This window comes from Polypterus senegalus, chromosome 4 (genome assembly GCF_016835505.1).
Source record: "Polypterus senegalus isolate Bchr_013 chromosome 4, ASM1683550v1, whole genome shotgun sequence".
In the NCBI taxonomy this organism is placed as follows: Eukaryota; Metazoa; Chordata; class Cladistia; order Polypteriformes; family Polypteridae; genus Polypterus; species Polypterus senegalus.
In genome coordinates this window covers 1,170,804-1,191,816 of record NC_053157.1, presented here as the reverse complement: position 1 = coordinate 1,191,816, position 21,013 = coordinate 1,170,804, and the positions used below count along the sequence as shown (strand labels likewise).

Here is a 21,013-nt window from a genome sequence, read left to right as displayed (position 1 = left end):
TTTTGTATGAAAGCTGATTGAGTTATGGCTCATGTGCTTTTTGGATGGTCCCCCAAGAGGCGGAGCCATCTGTCAATCACTGCCAGGAACAGCAAAAAAAAAAAAAATCAGAGGGCCTCTCACAGTGCCTGGCGCTTTATTAAAAATGTGCTTGGGAGACTGTGGGAGAGTCGCTGTGTTTCTGCTACACTTTGTACATTTTGGGAATTATGGATTTTTTTTTGCCATTCCGCTTTGTTTTTACTTTGGCTTGGAATTCTGCATTGGGATTTTTGTTTTGGCTTGGATTGTGGTGTGGCTTCAGGTAAATCCTTCATGTCTGTCTGAGTCCATGGGAGCCTCACATGTCACAGGGAACTGTTGTGAAGAATAAAACTTTTAGTTTTTATCAGTCTGCATTTGCCTTTATTACTAGCCAGGGTTTCATGGTGATATCCCCCTCTAGTGGGCATTTTTGGAAGGGCTTTTGGGGACTTTAATGTTTTGGGACTCCTAAGTCTACAACATGAGGAATGCAACAGTGCCACATATGAAGGGTCCTGTCAAAAACTGACTTGCATGTGAAGCTGGCACTTAACATGTCATCACTCGGGGACAAGAGGAACAACAATGAAGATAGATAGAGAGAGAGAAAAGAAAGACACTAAATAACTGATAGATAGATAGATAGATAGATAGATAGATAGATAGATAGATAGATAGGTGAAAGGCGCTATATAATAGATAGACAGATAGATAGATAGATAGATAGATAGATAGATAGATAGATAGATAGGTGAAAGGCACTATATAACAGATAGATAGGTGAAAGGCGCTATATAATAGATAGATAGATAGATAGATAGGTGAAAGGCGCTATATAATAGACAGATAGATAGATAGATAGATAGATAGATAGATAGATAGATAGATAGATAGATAGATAGGTGAAAGGTGCTATATAATAGATAGATAGATAGATAGATAGATAGATAGATAGATAGATAGGTGAAAGGCGCTATATAATAGATAGATAGATAGATAGATAGATAGATAGATAGATAGATAGATAGATAGATAGATAGATAGGTGAAAGGCGCTATATAATAGATAGATAGATAGATAGATAGATAGATAGATAGATAGGTAGGTAGATAGATAGATAGATAGATAGATAGGTGAAAGGCGCTATATAATAGATAGATAGATAGATAGATAGATAGATAGATAGGTGAAAGGTGCTATATAATAGATAGATAGATCTATCAGGACTGTTAAAGACCACTCGGACCCCACAGAGTGACATCAGAGTTCTTTTATTAGAGATTACAAAGTCACACACGAGGACTGCCATGCACATGCTTGTGGCTGCCTGTCAGGGCGAGGCCCAGAGTATCAGGGCCGATATATGAGGGTGGTGTCCGCCAGCTTGAGGTCATCTCAGACTGTGAGTGGTCCCCTAATGGACCACCAGTCGATTACTTTATGGGTGAAGTGCCCCCCCCCCATCACTTGTTGGCTCTCAATGCTGCACCCCTTCTCAGATTCCCTCGTCTAGAACAGCAGGCTGGTGTCAATGTCATCTGTAATGAGAAAGAGAAGGACAGCCCTGTGTGACAAAGGCTGCTGAGACCCCCTGTCCTCGTCCTCCATTAACCCTTTGACAGACCACTCTCTTTGAACTTCTTTGAGCCCCATACCCCCCATGTGCCTGATGGTGTTCTCACCGTCTTTGATGGCAAAGCAGCGGCACCACTCCTGGAAGGAGACGAGCTTGTCCTTGTCCACGTCGCACTCTGTGAAGAAGCGGGATATGCAGTGCTCCATGGGCACCAGTGGGAGGCGCAGCGGGGCGAGCTCCGAGCGGGACAAGGACCTGCAGCGAGGGGGACAGACAGCAGCTCATCAGATTTTTGCCTGACTCGCCCTAACAGTGACATTCGCCTTCCTTTCCTTTTACCTGCTTGTCCAGAAAGCGACGCCCAGTCGGATCACAATAAACTTGAACTTGAAGAGTAATCTGCAGATTGTGAAGATTAGAAGTGGCTACCGCCCGACAGACCGCTTGTAGTAGGACTGGACCACCGGTGGGGCCCCCGTGTGTAAATATTTGACACAATTTGAGTTTTTCTAAAGAGCTCTGTAAGGCCCTCAGGCATCGGCTCTTCAGCGCCCCCTTGTGGTTTTCTAAATATTGCGAGTTTAATGTCTTATAAAACAGTTTAGCCCTCCGGTTTGAGCTTCAAGTTCAGGTTCAAGTTTATTGCCATGTGCTCACAGGACTGAGGACTGGGGACTTCTGACCTGTGTGTCCCCTTGGAATTGTGACAAGAAAATGACACCAACAAATGACACGAGTGCTATGGAGGAATATCTCAAACAAATTTAGATAAAAACACAAATGAAATGCAGTGGATTCAGAAAGCATTCGGCCCCCTTCAGTCTCACACCCTCTCATCTGGACGAGAAGAGGCCATTCGGCCCACCAAAGCTGACCAATTCTGTCCACTCAACTCCTCCAAAAGAGCATCAAGTCGAGTTTTGAGGGTCCTTAAAGTCCTCCTGCCCACCACAATACCTGGTCACTTATTCCACGTGTCTCTACTCCTCTGTGTGAAGAAAGGTTTGTGTGAAATTCACCATGAAGTCTCCAACTGTGTCCCCCGCTGTGTTCTTGATGACCTCATTTTAAAGTCACCATCTTGATCCACTGGACTAACTCCCTTCATCATTTCAAGCACTTCAGTCAGGTCTCCTCTTCATCCCTCATAACTCACCCCTGTAGCCCAGGAATCAGGCCAGTCGCTCTTCTCAAAAATAAATTGCATTGCGTTTGTCATTCCAACAGATGGCACATCACAAACATTCTTAGTAATGCGTCTTCTTACTGCAAAGGTTTGTGATGCACCATCTGTTGGAATGACAATTTTAATGCACTGTATTACTTCATGTTTCACGGTATACATTCCAATAAATGGTGCACTGCAAACGTTAATGCTGAACACGTTGAGGCGCACGTTGATTGTTCTGATTAGACGGGCAGCACAGCTACTGGTGAGTAATGCCACAGCAATAGAGCTGGCAGAAAAACACAAAATGGTGGCATCCATGGTTAAATAAAATGATGTAGAAGAACAACACAAAAACATTTATGACTTCTGAATTAACCGTTCTACAAATATCCAAATGAGTTTTTTGTGTTATGAAACTTCTGGAAAGACGCACACTTGATGTGAAACTTCCACAGATGGCTTGAAACAGCAAACTGAGGTCAACAGTCAGCGTCAGTCGAAGGACCAATCACATTAGTCGTGGGGTCTGCTGGGGGTGGGACCTCAACAGTGATGTCAGGAGGCCCCGTCTCCCTGGTCTCAACATATAAAAGACAAGGAAACCAACTGACACAATAATAAGAAGAAGATCACATCTCATAAAACAATTCATATTCACGAAACAGAAGACAAAAATCTACTCAAAGCCCTCTGAGGACCCCCACCCCCCGACTGATTCCTAAGAGTGCCCACCTGTCAGCAGGGTGCTGGTCCACCTGTGCAAACTGCCAGTGCACCGGGTAGATGTACATGTTGTAGTTTTTCTCAAAGTCTTTGAGCAGGACCTCAACTGGGTGTTCGTCCCCCTCTCCGGCCCGCAGGACCCTCTGGCTCTCGTAGATTTTCTGCACCTGTAAAAAAGTCCGGTCAGTGCCAGTGTGTCAAAGCGCCTTGAGCATGGGAATTACGCTATAGAAATAAAATGTATCATTATTGTTATCATTAATATTAAGACGGTTGGCAGATACCAAAATACGGCAGGCACTTTGTAGGCCATGTTTTAGAACACAGCGTTCTTTGTGATAAGTGGCCTCCTTTTCATTTGCTGTGAATCAGTAGCTAGAGGGCGCTATAAACACTTGAGTCCTTCACATCCTCATAGACAGGGTGGCATATTAGTTAAGGCTTTGAACTGCGGGACCCAACCTCACCACTGACACTGTGTGACCCCGAGCAAGTCACTTCACCTGCCAACTGAAAGAAATCAAATGAATGGAATCAAATGTTGGAAGTCACATTGGATAAAAATGGCAGGGAAGTAATAAGCAATGATAGATAGATAGATAGATAGATAGATAGATAGATAGATAGATAGATAGATAGATAGATAGATAGATAGATAGAGTGAAAGGCACTATATGAAGGATAGATAGATAGAGTGAAAGGCGCTATATGATAGATAGATAGATAGAGTGAAAGGCACTATATGAAGGATAGATAGATAGAGTGAAAGGCGCTATATGATAGATAGATAGATAGATAGATAGATAGATAGATAGATAGATAGATAGAGTGAAAGGCACTATATGAAGGATAGATAGATAGAGTGAAAGGCGCTATATGATAGATAGATAGATAGATAGATAGATAGATAGATAGATAGATAGTGTCGCAGATGCCAGGGGCGACGACCCGGGCAGGACGCCTTGGAGGACCGGAAGTGGGCGTGTGCCCATCTGGGATCACGTGGGGGCTGCCAGGAGGCGCCCCGATGCCTTGGGGACTTGTGACCTCAGCACTTCCGCAAAATCAGGAAGTTCTGGGGGGAAGATTTAGAAAGGCACCCGGAGAGCTGCCGGGAGAACAGCCGGCACTTCCGCCACGCTGGGGTGTAGCCAACGAGGAAATGCCGGAAACCACCTGGGGCTCATCCGGGAGCGTATAAAAAGGGCCGTCTCCCTTCATTCGAGGCTAGAGTCGGGTGGAAGAGGACAAGGCAAGAGAGGAGAGTGGAGGCGACCCGAAGAAAGGCATTTGAGTGGCCAGGACTGAATATTGGGGTTTGTGCACTGATTCTGGGCTGGGTCTGAGTGACCATTATTGTAAATATTGTTTATAATAAATACGTGCGGTGGTGAAAAACAAAATGTCTGCCTGTCTGTGTCCGGGTTGCTCCACAATAGATAGACAGATAGACATAAAAGGCACTATATAATAGAAAGATATGAAAGGCACTATATAAGAGACATGAAAGGCACTATATTAGATAGATATGAAAGGCACTATATAATAGATAGATATACATAAAAGGCACTATATAATAGAGTGAAAGGCACTATATAATAGATAGATGTCTTATCTACTTATTTTGTCCTATTTAGTTTTTCTCTGTGTTTGTTTTTTGGTTCTCTTATGTTACTTGTATTTTGCAGGTGGTTCCCCAAGAGGCGGGGCATCTGTCCATCACCATTAAGTGATTGGCCCCAGCTGTAGGAAGGCATGCTGGGAAATGAAGTCCAAGGCAGTGCACAATGATGGATTTTGGTGGACTCTGTCCTTGGATGGCCCATTCAGCTTTGGTTCCTGCCCCCCTGGTGGACGGTCTGCAGCCTTGCATGACACATTACTGGATGAAATGGGTTCAGAAATGGAGGACACACTGTACCGTCAAGGAGCTAATTCTTTTCTGCAGAGTCAAATGTGTTTCCCCAGAAATGGTTGACAGGTTGTGAAAAGTGGAAATGTCAGATAAGGAGATGTATGAGTGTGCTTTCTTTGGAATAATTTGTCCTGAATATTTAAAACTAATAATTTATGAAGATAAAGCGGAGGAGTTGCTCCTCTTCACTACTCACCCTGGCCCTCTGCTTCTCATTCAGTATGGTGGAGCCGTTCACAGTTTGCTCGTACAGCTGCAGCAGGACATTCTTGAGCCAGTCGCGCATGCGAAGGGGGAACTGAACAAACTCGTCATCCAGGCAGGGAGCGATGTCTGCAGAGTAGAAATTGACAAGAAACATCAGGTGAAGGAAAGAAGGGAAAGCCTTCACCCAGGAACCGGAGGAGCTTCAACATGGTGACCCACTTAAGTCACAAAGATGCTTTATAGTTCTTGGCCAGTAGGAGGCCCACACTGCCTAGACTTGTCTCCACTTGTCCATTGCAAAATTTCCTCTTCATAATTTTCCATCCCAAGATTTCTTGTTAAAATTTTCAGTTTGGAAGGACACTTGGGATCCACTGCACTGATCGCCTTCATAACATTAAACGCTTCAGCCCTGTCACACCAGTCAGACTCGTTTTGCACAAACTAAAGGCTCAGCTCCTTAAGTCTTTCCTACTTGCTCGCTCTCCGTGGTGCTGAATTAGCGCAGTCCGTCTTCGTAAACTCAACAGAGTCGCTTAACGTTGGTTGCTCTCCGTGGTCCTGAATCACCCACTAGCGCTCTCCTCGGGACTTTCTCTTAGGCTGCTGTGTCTTTTTTTGTAATATGGAGACCACTGTGCACACAGTACTGCAGCCGAGACCTCACCAGTTTAAGACAGCCTCTCTTAACATGTGCTACATGCGTCAGCAGTGTTGCCAAGTCCACGGTTTTCCTTCCACAGGAAAAAAAAAAGGTTCTGGTTGAAACATAGGGGACCCTCTGCCCTGCTCTTCAAACTTTTATATTCACTTTGTTGATCTCTGAGGGGACACCACCCCACACCCCAAACACACACACACACACTTTTCGATGGTATATACCCAATCTATTACTCTCACGTCTCCGAAGGGGATCCCCCTCACTCTTCGATGGTTTGCACTTAATCTGTTGTTTCGATTCTCTGTTTTCTGGCGTTGTCACTTTATGTAGTTTCTTCCACTACTACGTGGTTTTTGAGACCTCATTTGGCTGGAAATTTGTTTTCAGGACCTGGCAACCCCGTATGTAACGTAAACCACTTCAGTCCTGTCACCTCTTAATCTCCATCTGCATTAACTGTAAAGGCTCAGCTCCTTCAATCGATTCTCATAGGCTGCTCTCCATGGTCCTGAATCCTCCTCTATTGTTCTTTTCAGGACTTCCTCCAGTGCTACTGTGTCTTTCATGTAAACTGGAGACCACCCTGCACATCATATTACAGACATAGCCTCACCAGTCTGTTGTATAAGTCAGTGGTTCTCAACCTGTGGGGCGGGCCCCCTTAGGGGGGCACGAAGTAACAAAAAGGGGGCGTGAAAATGTGAAAAAAGAAAACAAGAATCAAAAATATGAAAAAACAAATCTGTTGAAACCAAAAGAAATTAACGTAAACTACATTCTGATACTAGAACAATAAATATAGAGTTAGATAAATGTCGATTAAACTTAAGTAGGTATAATAAAATATGCATCTACATTTCAAAAAAATGTTTGCGATTAAAACTGTTATGAAAACTCGGGTCGCAGGTTGAGAAACGCTGGTATAAGTTAAGAAAGTCTCTCTTGACATGTGCCACACACATCAGGGTTGCTATATACCTTCCCATCCCATTCAGACACTCCAGCCATGTCACCTCTTAATCTCCTCCAGTTATTCCTCCTCATTTGCTCTCCATAGTCCTGAATCAGCCCAGTTGCTCTTCTCTGGACTTTCTCTGGAGGTGTTGTGTCACCTTTGCAATATGGAGACCTAAACTGCAGGTGTAATGGAGAGTCTTATCTAGCATATCAGTTGATGTTTCTGTTCTCTTTTAAGAAATACTATTTAATGGCACAGTGTCTTAACCAGGTAAGTCAGCTCTTGTGTAGGACATAACTAAAGATCACTAGACTTCTGTGGGAGACAAAAGACACGAAGGTTTATTATCTGGCCTGCTAGCCTGGGGGAATACAGGCAGCTGAAAAGAATGGCCAGGGATGATTTGGGGCTCCACTGTGCCTAAACTGGACTCAAATGAAAAAGTGGGGTCCTTACAACATGACACCCCACTAATCCAAGAAGTGCATCAAAGACCACCTGAGCCAGATAGATTGAGGTTCACAGAGACATCTCTGCTGAGGTCCTACTGCGTCTCTCCCATGCCAGGCCACCTCAGGCCAAAGACCAATCAATACACTCGGGCAGAGAGCCACCGGGTACCCTAAGCAGGCAAGATAAATGGCTTACTGGTCCGGTTTTATTATTCTGCCAAAACTTATTATGCTCTGTTTACATTTTAGGCACTTTTACTTTAAACTATCTACAATTAACAATTTAAAGCTTCCCTCCTGCCTGTTTGGATGGCCTATCAGTTTGCGTGAGGTTATACATTTAAAATGGAGTATAAAATATGAGGACTGTAGTTGGGACTTGCGGCATTCTGTCCAAGTCTACGCAGTAAAGAGTCTGAAATGGAGAGCAGAGTCACCCTGGGACCCTACAAATCAGCCCACCTTGTGATTTTTATATCTTAAGAATAACCCGCGTTACAGTCCATAAGATTAGTGAATAACAATTGGGATCCACTGTGCTAATTCTGTTGATTCACCTCGTATTCTGAAAGGCTCAACTCCTGCAGTCTTTCTGTCCCCTCCGCTCTCCATGGTCCTGAATCACCCTGGACTTTCTCTGGTGCTGTTCTGTCTTTTTTGTAATATGGAGACCCAAAGAGTGCACCTCACCCCAGATTACAGCTCATCAATGCTTTCTGTATCTTCAATATAACCAACATGACTTGTACGCCACACCTACAGGGCGCTATATACCCTAACAGCCTATAAGTCCACTTCGGTCAGGTCACCCCTTAATCCCCCTCACCCTAAACTGCAAAGGCTCAGCTCCTTCAGTCCTTATGTCTTCTCTGTGGTCCTGAATCAGCCTGGTTGCTCCCCTCTGCACTTCCTAAAGCTTTGGGGACACCAAACTGCTCACCGTGCCCTAGACGAGCCCCCCGTAGTTTGACCTCACACTCCATATATAACCTAACACACTCTTAGCCCTCCCCTTAATCTCCATTTCCTTTATCTCCTTCACGCGTTCCTCCTCAGCTCTGATTCGGCCCAGCTATTCTCTTCTGGATGTTCTTCTGTGTCTTTAATTTTTAAAATGAAGACCAAAACTCTGCACAAGACTTGATTTGAAAAGTCTTGAGGATGTGATTTTAGTGAATGGATGCTTGAAATTATAATCCCGTTTTTTAATAAAGTTCCATCTTTAGTGACCACCACATGCATGTTGGAGCAGCACAGTTTGTTTCTGCCTTTCTACCAAGAGAGCACCGGCCACCTGCTCACCTTTCAACACTTCAGCCTAAACCGTAGAAAAGATGATGACCAGTAAAGATAAAATAAATGGATAAGTAAGGATAACACAGGAGGGCATTGGGCTGAAGGGGTCAATATGGTGGGGCTTTACTGGAATGCCAGTGAAATCTAAAGTAGAAGTTGGGACTCAATGACATTCTGGAGACATTGAAAGAAGGAACTGAAAGGCTGTGGCTGAGTGCGGGTATCAAAATCCAGGAAATCAGAAGTGCAGATTAAACCTGTCTTGGCCACTAGGGGGCGACACTTGAGCACAGTGGAGGTGACGGTGGACGTTTGTCAGTTGCCTGGTGGGGTTTCTGCTATATAAAGATAAACTGAAGGGACCTGGGGTCAAATCTCATACTCCATCCCCCAGGCCCACCTTCATTCTCTAGAACAGGTGGTACACAAGGGGGCGGAGTTTAAAACCCCCACCCTTCATAAGCCAATACAGCAAGTAGTTATGGAAGGCCATATTTACATTTACAGGATCCAATGTAGTCAAGGTGGAGTCGGTGGCCCTTTTTAGTCCCTTCGAGCTGGCACTTGGTGGCAAACAGGTGGCATGAAGTGTCGTAGGTTTTGTTGTCAGTGCCGCAAACCTAAAACAAGAGGAATGAGAAGAGGTCGGTCATTAAAATGACACAACATGGCCACTGACATCAACAAGCTTAACTTTGGTGTCATCAGGCTGGCTGGCACCCACAGACTGAGGTGCTCCTCCTGGATGTTCTCACCTGGTCAAACGCATTCATTGCCAGTGGGCACAGCGTGACATCCTGGCACACACACCGTGGCTCGCCGTTCTCCGTGATGTCACATGTCTTGCCTCGTTTGCAGCGGAAATGTTCACATGGGGCTGAAAAATGACATGTCTCATTACTGTGGGATAGAATAGCCACTGAATAAGTGACAGTGACACAGAGAGCGGCAGGAGGCCTCACCTGACAGCCCCAAACGGAGAGCTCAGGACATTCAGCTCACCTGTGTGTTTATAGCGCCTTTCACAAACATCAGTCTATTAAACTACGGTTTACTGCACATTTTAGAGGCGTCAATCATCCACTCTCTGTTTTATAGCGCCTTACTGACAAACAATCACTCTCTGTTTAGCAGCGCTTTTGAAAAGCACCAATCGATCAAAGTCTAGTTTATAGCGCCTTTCACAACTACCAATCACCAGTCTATTTCATAGCGCCTTTCACAAACATCAGTCACATAATGGTCATTTTATAGCGCCTTTCACAACTACCAATCACCAAATCTCCATTGTTAAAGTTTCTTTCGCAAGCCTTAATCAACCAGTATTTCTTATTTCCCTTCATAAGAATTATTCAACCAATCTCCATTTTATAGTACCTTTCACAAGAATCAATCAGCCAGTCTCCATTGTATAGCGCCTTTCACAAGCCTCACCACAGTAAAGTACTTCCTACAGCAGATGGCAGTTCTCGTGGTGCCCCCTACCTGGTGACTGATGCCCCAGTCCACCTGCCTATCATGAAGCTCACAGAACATCAAGCGCCTTTCACTTTGTGTCGTCATCCCATCACTTTTACAAAGTGACTTCATCCGTGATGCGGTGTGGATGCACCAGTAGGCCAGCAGAGCCTCAGAGGGGACACCAGGACTGGTTTGGGTCACCATGACCTTTAAAGGGGGGTCTAAATAATGGATGGATGGGTCACTACGATGAACTTCACATACCCTAAGAGAGCAGACGTTTGTCAGGCCTGTGTAATCCAGTTCAGGGTGGCGAGGTTTGAGCCTGTCTTGGCGACATTGGGTACAAGGCAGGAAGTTGACCTGGTGGAGGCTGCAGGAGAGACGAGCGCCTGCTGCCATGTGAGTTAGTGGCCATTGGGCTGATGGGGTCTTCCTGTAGCACAGCTGGATGAGAAGGGGGCTGAGTAATAACAGGGGTCTGAGTTCATGCCATCTCAAGCAGCTGCGAGTGTACATGTCACCCTAATCAGAGGTGTCCGGGCCGGGCACTTTACCTGACTTTGTGGATGGGCATAAAGGGAGAGAAATCTGATTTACTATAGATAGTGCCTTTCGCAGAGAGCATACCCTCCAACGCAGTCACTTTGAGAATGTAAGGTGCCCCCTTTAAACCCTGGACTCAGTGCCACTTCATTGGGCACAGGCACTAAACTGGCAACTTAAAGGTACCAGTCAGCCTAACTGGTGTGTATCTGGGGGATAAGCAAAACACAATAAGTGAGTACAAATTTGAACCCGGGTCCGAGACACAGCAGCCTTAAGTGCACTCGCTAGTTTAAGAGGGCGGTGGGCCGTCAGTTACTTGTTTTTCTTCATATAGCGACTTTCATAGGGGAACTGCCATAATGGACCGACGTGAAGACAGACGACAAGGAGAACCAGAACTCCAAGTATAGCCATTTGATAGCTCCAGTCTGCCATCCTCGCCTGCTTTCTGGATTTTTCCACCGTCAGCATGTTCAGCCCTGCGCGACGGTACCCGCTGCCAAAGTGATGAAGGCTAATGAAGCAAAGCGGAACGCACAGAAGCAGATTTTTGTCACATCAGCAGATTTGCTGATCCCCACCACCAAGCCCGGCCCCCTTTGCAGTTGTTGTCCCACCGCTTGATGTGATGCTCACCGACATTTGCCTCCAAAGAATTTATTTTCTCAGCATGGGATGGACGCTCATCTGCAGCTTTGATCAGCACAGGGGTCCTCAGGGATGTCTATGCAGGAGAACAAAAAAAAGGCAAAAAGTAGTGTCAGCGGTGGGATTGTGTCACCTCTAAAATCCTACCAGCCTCCCACTGTGAATACAAATAAAACAGCGAAGGTCCGAGACCTTAGAGTGAGATGACCCCCAGTGGACCCCGGAGATGGGCACTGCAGTCCACGTCAACATCACTGCACCAGAGAGCTGCCTCAGATCATCTCCAGTCCACATACTGGTCCACCTTCTCACCTCAAAGACTTGCACCACCTGGGAGGACCACCACATTCTGCTGTCTTTCTACAACTCCTCCAGAGTATCTGGCTGTGGAAACCCATTGAAAGATAGGTGGGCTGCTGCCAGGCAAGGATACGACTGGTCAGTGGTGGCGTTCAGATGTCCAGTGGCAGTCAAACCTTAAAAGCGCAGCCTCTTGTTACAGCACCACCAACTGGCCATCGGCCTGAATGACCACAAGCTGACTTGTGCTCCTCATGCCAGCCATTCGTGAAACCTCTTAGGGGTGTCCAGCACTACACAGGACCCTCAGATTTTCTCTCCTGACCGCCACACGGGCTTCTTCTCCGCGACTCATGCAACGCAATTCCTCCTTCTCCTCTCCTGGCGAGCTTTGCCACCACTGCACTCCTCACTCCAAACCACTCAGCTATGGATGAGGGGCTTCTTTTTTAGACCGGGACCCCCACCCGTGTACTTCTAAGGTTCTGGACGACTCTCTCCAGTGGACCCTCCAAGGACCCAACAAGGCTGCCTGCTGGAACTTCAGCTTCCATGTAGCCATTTGGGTGTCCGTATGGGAGCTACGCTTAGAAGGGTGCTGCCACCTGGTGGACCGGAGGAGCACATGGCCCTGGGAGATGACCTCCCGCTCTCCTTCTACAATATGGATGTCTTGGCAGAGTAAGAGGGCACCAGTCATCTCAGCCGGCATGCCAGCCTGTCTTGGCCACTTTTGACAGTCAGAGTTGTCACCGCCGGGCTTACCTGAGCCTTACTGTGGTGACGATGCTGTGACTGGTGTCATTTACTTGAACTTGTGTCACACAGTCGAGAAGTTTGGGGATGAGAGGGTCTGCAGTTATGATACACGAAGGTTCTGGTCCTGGAGGTCCACAGTCACTGCGGGTTTTTACTTTAGCACTTTTTAAATTAGCACCCCATTATTTACTACGACAGCAATGTACATTTTTGGGGGGTCTTAATCTGAGTTTCTTATGATTAAAATCCCTTAATGGCTGATTTTAACTTTAATTGGTTTGTGTTTTCTTCACCAGCCATCGGCTCACAATGAGGTGCATGTGACAAAGGGACCAGCAGCCCTCCGGCCAGTGTGCTGCCATTTAAACCTGCGTATCCATCATGAAGTTCTGTGTTGTTAATACGATGACATGAAGGGCCAATGAGGTGCAAAGTCACAACACATGTGGATGACAACCTCAGAAAACGAGATAAACACCGACTTTCACGATCTGCCTGGTCTGCCTTCTAATTGTGAGACTGGCTGCAATGAACACCTGTGGCCACTGTGGACCCCCCGGACCAGATCTGAGTACCCCTGCACTAAGGAGTTCCAAAAGCCTTTCCAAAAATGCCCACGGGGTGAAACGCTGCTTTTACGAATCCAAAACCAAACCGACGCACATGCATCACATTTGTCATTCCAACAGAAGGTGCATTTCTAGTAGTGCATTTTACTCCTACAAGCACTTGTGATGCGCCATCTGTTGGAATGACACATGCAATGCATTTCATTACTACAGGTCAGGTCAGGTGAGGTCAGGTTGGGGAGCACACACTGGTACAGTGCGTTGTCACACCCACCACACAAAGAAACAGTTTGAGACCCCGGTTGGCATCCCCCCAGGCAGACATGTGGTCCAGTCCCACCCTCTATCTGGCACAGGCAGATGTTACGTGGGCGTCCCCTTGGCCTGGTCCAGCCTCTTGGGTCTTCAGCAATGAGGGTCCTGTAAGCTGAATCACCCTCGTGTAATCACACCACATGGCTGGAGTCTCGTAACTGACGCTCCCTCACCATGCACGTCATGTGCCTCATTTGGGACTCCGTGAGCAACACAAAGTCAAACCAGTGGCACCCAAGGACCCTCTGAAGAGACAGAGCAGTCCAGTCTCCATCTCAGGTCACTGGATAGCACCCACGGTCTCACAACCATATAGAAAAACAGGAATGCATTACTACTACACGCATTACGAAATGCACTCCAACAGATGGTGCACCACTGAGCTCTGCCTTGATTACTTAGACGGGTGGCTCAGCTAGTGGTGTCATAAATGAGATGTGTGAGAGGAGCTGCTATTTTAAAACAATGAGATCCGATTGTCCTGTTAAGTCTTCCTAACAGAATGCCCAGAACTCCCAGAGTCGGATGTAACAGAAACCGAATGCCTGCTGGATTTGAGTCCAGTCAGCAGCAGCAGCCCTCACTTGCGGACCACCACAAGTGCTGACCTGGGTGGAGTTGTGGGCAGTGCTGGTTACCCTGGAGGGGGCCAAGTCCATCATGAGACTCACACACACACACTCACCAGTTATCATAGCACCAGTGACTTGTGGACCCTTTGGGGATGCGGGAGGGAAATCAGAGTCCAGGGAGGGACCCCCACATGAACACCCAGAGAACATGCAATCTTTGTACAGAAAGAAGAAAAATGATTCATTATAATTGTGTCACCGAAAAGGTCCAAGTGCCTCCAGTGGAGGGTCTCGGGGTCTGCACAAAGCCCAGCAGTACATGGCACAGTTGGTGGGGTCACTTTGCAAACGGGCAGCTGAGTTGAGCTGCGGTGACACCTCACCAGTCCACCATGGAGGAGCCGAGGGTTCCAATCTCTGAGAGCCCTGCACCCTGAGTCAGTGAGGAGCTCAACCTAAGGGGGCCCTGATGGTCCACACCGTTATGACCACTGCCCCTCAGACGAGGGTGGTTTGGGGACGTATCCAACCAGAGTGGCCTTAGTTCATTGTGAACAACTGCAGCAAGTGCTTTGTGCCCTGCACTTTGACTACGGCGCCCTGCTGTCTCCGTGGCATCATAAGTCATTCTCCTGTTTCGCGCTCCATTCACAAACTGCGCCATTCTAAACATGACCACCCTTTTACGGTGACAATCTCCTACCTGACTTCAATGACATCAGTCCTGATGAGTCATCGGTGAGCCGAGTGCCCTGACCAACTCAGAGCAGACAAGGCCTGACTCAGAGCATTCTGGTATGTGAATAGCTGTGGAGATCTCCATCATGTGGCCCCCGGACCCCTGCCATCCACTGACTTTGTGCCCCTCACGATTTTCGGTTGGCATACACTAAGTAATCTTATGGATACCTCAGGGCTGCCGGCTCCTAGCTGACCTGACCACCCCGCCATCTTACCTTCCTTCCAAGCTTCCTTCTGTTTTTCTGGACTTCATAGACTGAGCTCTTAAGTTTTCTGTCAGCCCACTTCCTTCTGAGCGATGGCAGCCCACTCGTCCCAGGCTTCTCGTTACTCTCAGCCAATCCATGTGTGGTGCCCACTCCTTCCTGAAGGTCACTTTCAATGACCTCCTCCGCTCCCTCGAGTGTCACGGTCGGCTGATTATCTCTTTGTTCTTGATGTCCATTGCCTTCTTCACTTTCTCTATTTTTCTTCTTTTCTTCCTCAACAGCGTCAAGACGTTTCACAGACTCTTCACCTCCACTCCTCAGAGCCTCTTTGACATTATTGTCATTTTCTTCCAAAGTTGCCCCTCGGTCCTCTTCAAGTTCTTGGAGATTCCTGGACGTGTTTTCTACTCTTTCACTCATTTCTGGTTCATCTTCAGTTTCTAGCAGGGGCTCAACACCCACTTGTTGCACAGAATCGCCTCTTCTCTGATAAACATCCATGTCACCGACGTCCACTTGCTTGGCACTGCCTTCAAACAGCAGGTCGCGTTCATCTGACCCAACCGCCTCCTCTGATTGGCTCTCAAGGATCAACTCCTCCTTCAGGACAGACAGCAGGTCATCATTTGTCCAGTTCTGGGGCCATTGGAGTCCCGTTTCTAATGCATCTTCTATCTTCACGTCATCCATTTTCTCTTCACTTCTCTGTGTCTGTCCGGGGGGCTCCTCAGTGTCCAGCACCTTAAGGTTCAAATTACAAAGAGGAAGAGTTTAGGCACAAGGTGGTCAGTCCAGAAATGTCCATATTTAATGCAGGCCAGGCTACTCTGTGCTGATTGGCCAGTCACCCCCCTCAGACACGCCCACTTCTCAGGGCGCAGTAATTATTGTTGCTAGGCAATACTGATCTACTAGCAGCAGGTGGCCTGTCATGAGGTCACAGGGAGGCTCAGCACCTTCAACACCTTCCTTTATAGCCATTCTGGAGTGTGTTTAGACCATTGTGTGTGTGCGCGTGTGAGTGTCTATCTAGTTACGTATTACATAGTGCCTGTCACATCTATTATATAGCGCCTTTCACATCTATCTATCTATCTATCTATCTATCTATCTATCTATCTATCTATCTATCTATCTATATGTTATATAGCGCCTTTCACATCTATCTATCTATCTATCCATCTATCCATCTATCTATCTATCTATCTATCTAACTATCTATAATATAGCACCTTTCACATCTATCTATCTATCTATCTATCTATCTATCTATCTATCTATCTATCTATCTATCTATTATATAAAGCGCCTTTCACATCTATCTATCTATCTATCTATCTATCTATCTATCTATCTATCTATCTATCTATCTATCTATCATATAGTGCCTTTCACATCTATCTATCTATCTATCTATCTATCTATCTATCTATCTATCTATCTATCTATCTATCTATCTATCTATCTATCATATAGTGCCTTTCACTCTATCTATCTATCTATCTATCTATCTATCTATCTATCTATCTATCTATCTATCTATTGCAGCTTTCACATCTATCTATCTTTCCATAAGATAATAAACTGGTGGTTTTTAATGATATGAAGAAGTCTTAAAGTTTAACCAGTAAATAAAACTAAACAGATGTCATAATGTGAATCAGATGATTTTTTATAAGGGTTGGTTACCTTCAGTGGATTCTGAACCATCGCTCTGACTTGATGGGGTCTTTGGTGGATTTGTTTCCCCTAAAGAGAGATGAAAATAAATCAGCATTGTCAGAGATGGTCAGGTCAACTATGAGCATCTGAGTCTGAGGTGCCCCATTTGTCCCGTTGACTACATGGACTGGGATGCACCCAGTTACATTGCCCCCCCCAGCCCACTCTGATTCTGAAACATCAAGGAATGTGTGTGTGTGTGGGGGTCCCCATCAGGTGCATTACACATAGAAGAACAGTGAGCAAGAGGCTGGATTAAGTAAGGGGTGGGGTGTGGGGGGCTCTCAATGGTCAGAGGGACTAAGACTGATCCTGTCTCATAAACACACAGGATTTATTGATGACATCTTTTAAATCGTTTTCATTATAATTTCTTCACATGTCACACAAATATTCATTTCAGTGGTTCAGAAAGTCTTTTGATGGAGTGAACTAGGCAAACAGAGCAGGACAGAGGAATGCCAGGCCAGGGCTGAAGCCTTTTGTCTTTAAGCCTTGTATTGTGCGGCTGCTCAGTCAGCCCATTGTCTGCCTGTCATCTTTTGATGTCCCCACGAGTCACTTCACCCAGACTACTAAAGGCCAGAAACTGCAGCTATGCCGCAGGAGACTCACTGAGCAGGTCACTCGGCTCTGGTGCCACCACTGTGTGTCCACCTAATGCTCATCTATTGTCACAAAAGGCTGACAGAGCTGATCAGCCAGCAGGTGGCATGAAGGATTAAGGTGTATTGATCCATTGATTTAGTGATCAGCTGGACCAATTAATGTCACGAGGCGCCTCATAGAATGATCTGACTGATGCATAGAAGCCACGAGAGGGGCTGACAAGGAGCAGTAGACCACTAGACACGCCCCTAATGCATACCTCAATATAGACACACCCACTTTGTAATTAACAAAGCGGCACCCCTCATTTACATTAAAGTCCAGACACACACTCTGTAGGTAAGTAAGACAGAGAGAAACCTCGTTTATAAGACAATATAGACACGCCCATTTCGTAGTTCACACAGACACACCCTTTATTTATATTAGCATATAGACACGCCCACCTTATGATTAATAACAGACTCGTCTTATTTACATTAAAATAACGCCCACATTTATATTCCGATATAGACACGCCCACACAACTCATTTGCATTTATCCACTTTGTCGTGATACCAGTTGCATGATGAAGCGGCCTAAGCTGTCGATAAAGGGGGACATTTTACCGGACTTGTCATCATTTCAAAGGTAGTAAAAATCAAACGGATTACCACGAGACAAATTAACAAGAACATCTCACAGAATAAATAAAACAATAGGAGTGTGCGAGGCCCTGCGTAGCTCCTGTCACTCGAGTCCACTTCACAGGTACGCGCGTGGCTACGACCCTCCGCACTCAGTATGACTGTTCCATTATAATCGCCTACTAGCGAGGTTTGGCCTTAACGTCTGACGACCTCCACGTCCCGGACTTCCAAATGTCGGGTGCATTTTCTTAGTTGTAGTTTTGTTTTCATGCGCAGTTTGGGCTTAAAGATCACAGGCAACGGTACTGATGATAATCCAGCAATAAAATGAACATTAATACTAATAATAATATCCCTCTAACTCAGCGTTTCTCAACCTTTAAGTATTTGCGACCCGAGTTTTCATAACAGTTTTAATCGCCCCCTAACGTTTTTTTGAAAGAAGCTCACTAATACCAATTTGTTCTTTTCTAATTAATGATTTATCATAGACGGATATTTTATTACACCTACTTAACTTTTATCGACATTTATCTAACTCCAGATTTATTTTTCTAGTATCAGAATGTAGTTGATGTTAATTTGTATTAGTTTCAATAGGTGTATTTTTCATATTTTCGATTCTTCTTTTTTTTCACATTTTCGCGCCCCCCTTTTTGTTACTTCGCGCCCCGCTAGGGGGGGGGCCGCCCCACAGTTTGAAAACCCCCTGGTAACTGGTGGGACACACACGCAGCAATATAAAAATTAAACGATCAAAATGCAAGAGGACTGCAGCGCTTGAATGTATTCCTAAAGGTTGATTAAAACCCAAATATAATCCAACTTGGCAAATATCGTTCTCCGTCTGTGGTATTCACTCTTTTCGCCCTAAAAACAAATCAATAAATACATTCCTCCACAGTCCGTCCGTCCGTCCGTCTTTCCATCCCGCCTCTCTCTTCCGCGCGGGTGCGCTCTTAAGCCGTGAATTGATTGGATAGATGTTGAATGATTTGCATATTAAAGGCTGGACTAGCCTTGAAATCAGAGTAAACGTTTAAAAATATTGTATGCTTAAATTTCGTTGAACTTTATGATTATGTTGATATTTTCAAGTTACAATTTATCTTGAATTTAAATGAAATATACATTTCTCTCTGAGCTGTTTTGATAAAAAATTACAACTAGATTATCACCACCATGGTAAGGTACCTAAAAATCTAGTAGTTTAAATATGGCTCTATATGTGCAGGTTTCGGAGTTATTTATATCTTTTCTTTAGAGAAATGTACTACTGTATTCAGATACTGCACCGTGTTTGCCATTATGGATGCAATGAGAAGTCAAGCAGAATGACACATTTTATTGGCTAACTAAAAGAGAAACGTTAAATTCTAAATTAACAAACAATGAAATGACGCCTGCTAATTTAACATCCCAACATCGTCAATTCACCGTTTGATGTCTGCCCCCTCCATGTTGCGCTCAGCCCAGCGGCGGCTCGTCTTTCAGGCCTGCAGGTTTCTAAATGCCGGTGACGATCCCACTCAAGATGAGGGGTACAGCGAGGCCCCATTTTCTGGGGGTGGCCCCGGGGGCTCACGCGCTGCCTTTGTCGTAAAGACTCGCTCTGCGTTTCTCTGCTTTACTTCATAAAGTGAATTATCAAACTCCAACTTTTGAGATTAATAAAGTGAAATAAAAAAATTAGGCAGAACAACGACGGCCAGAGTAGAAGAGAGCTGATTAAAGGCTTACCAGGACACACAAAGCAGACCAGATGATCAGAAGCGCCAGCAGCTTGTCTTTCATTTTCTTTCCTGCTGTGTTTGAAAGAGAAGCTCGTTATTCGTTTGTCAAGTCGCTTTATTTCTAATCCTAAGGAGGTACCATCTGTGACCAATCAGCAATATACCAACCCACAAATATTACCAAGCCATTCTTTATTAAATGGTGCCTTGCCCTAATGAAAGGACCAAATTCTGCAGGTCCTTTAATGGGTGAAATCTAAAGAAGCTCCAAGGCTTTGGGACGTCCCATGCCAGGGCATCAATGTCTTCCAAAGCCACCAGTTTAAAGTGTGGAACTCTGCGGGTTCAGGGAGCTGGAGGTCCTCATCCTGAGTGGGTCTTCAGTGGGGTGATCCGTCCTCAGCCCGTCACCCTTTTGTCAAGTCACATCAGCTCTGTTGTGTGCGTTTTGTGCAACCTGAAGACAATGATGGTAGTGGTAACAAGTGACAATGACAAAAATGCAAAGTGGACAAACAGGTGGTAGAAGCAGGTAAAGGAAGACAAAGTGGAGGGTACAAGATGGGTAACGCTGACCCACAAAAACTCCAAATACACTTGCAAGGTCCACATCGACATTAGAAACATTAGAAGAACTGAGATGAGAAGAGGCCACTCGGCACAACAGAGCTGACCGGTCCTATCAAGTTACATTCTGATGGTAACTTCTGCTAACTTATTCTACTGTCACATGTCCTTGTCACACTGCTGGCAGCCAGCCGGCTGAAGGAGTGCAAACAGGCGATGACGTGTTTCTGTGACCGGATATGACGAGTGCGTTCAAACTTTAGGTGGCGCTAGAGAGACAGCATCTGAGTTTAGCCCTGGCCGTCTACAAAGAGGCTCAGCAGCAGTGAAGGTGATGAAGATCAACTGAAGAAAGAGCGCCATCTGGGGGCACCTCATGTGCACAACAGCGTTTGAGCACAGCAGAGCTCGGGCTCCTTTGAAATAAAGAAATGGGTGGGCTGAAGGATTTGGGGGAGTTCATCTACTCAAAGCTGTCACCACTAGGGGGCCACACACTTTGTACTCAGAGTCTTCACCACTAGGGGGCCACACACTTTGTACTCAGAGCTGTCACCACTAGGGGGCCACACTTTCTACTCAGAGCCGTCACCACTAGGGGGCCACGTGCTTTGTACCAGAAGGGCTTCTTCCACCTTCATATGCT

General features: G+C 45.7%; 1 protein-coding gene across 6 annotated transcripts in view; it reads right to left on the bottom strand.

Annotated features, from left to right (window-relative positions):
* Window positions 1–1,298: 1,298 nt before the first annotated feature.
* The window catches only part of sparcl1 (SPARC-like 1), a 35,876-nt gene continuing 16,161 nt past the window's right edge, over window positions 1,299–21,013 (bottom strand). For 3 of the 6 annotated variants that reach the window (XM_039752714.1, XM_039752712.1, XM_039752715.1), the window contains 10 exons: window positions 19,808–19,872; window positions 16,796–16,855; window positions 15,113–15,847; window positions 11,630–11,717; window positions 9,739–9,860; window positions 9,483–9,603; window positions 5,606–5,742; window positions 3,504–3,661; window positions 1,707–1,855; window positions 1,299–1,562 (listed from right to left, as the gene is read on the bottom strand). In XM_039752714.1, coding sequence (XP_039608648.1) covers window positions 1,534–1,562; window positions 1,707–1,855; window positions 3,504–3,661; window positions 5,606–5,742; window positions 9,483–9,603; window positions 9,739–9,860; window positions 11,630–11,717; window positions 15,113–15,847; window positions 16,796–16,855; window positions 19,808–19,861 — 1,653 coding nt within the window. In that variant the 5' untranslated portion in view covers window positions 19,862–19,872 and the 3' untranslated portion in view covers window positions 1,299–1,533. The remainder of the gene's footprint in view (window positions 1,563–1,706; window positions 1,856–3,503; window positions 3,662–5,605; window positions 5,743–9,482; window positions 9,604–9,738; window positions 9,861–11,629; window positions 11,718–15,112; window positions 15,848–16,795; window positions 16,856–19,807; window positions 19,873–21,013) is intronic. The other 3 variants (XM_039752713.1, XM_039752716.1, XM_039752717.1) reach the window with 2 other exon arrangements.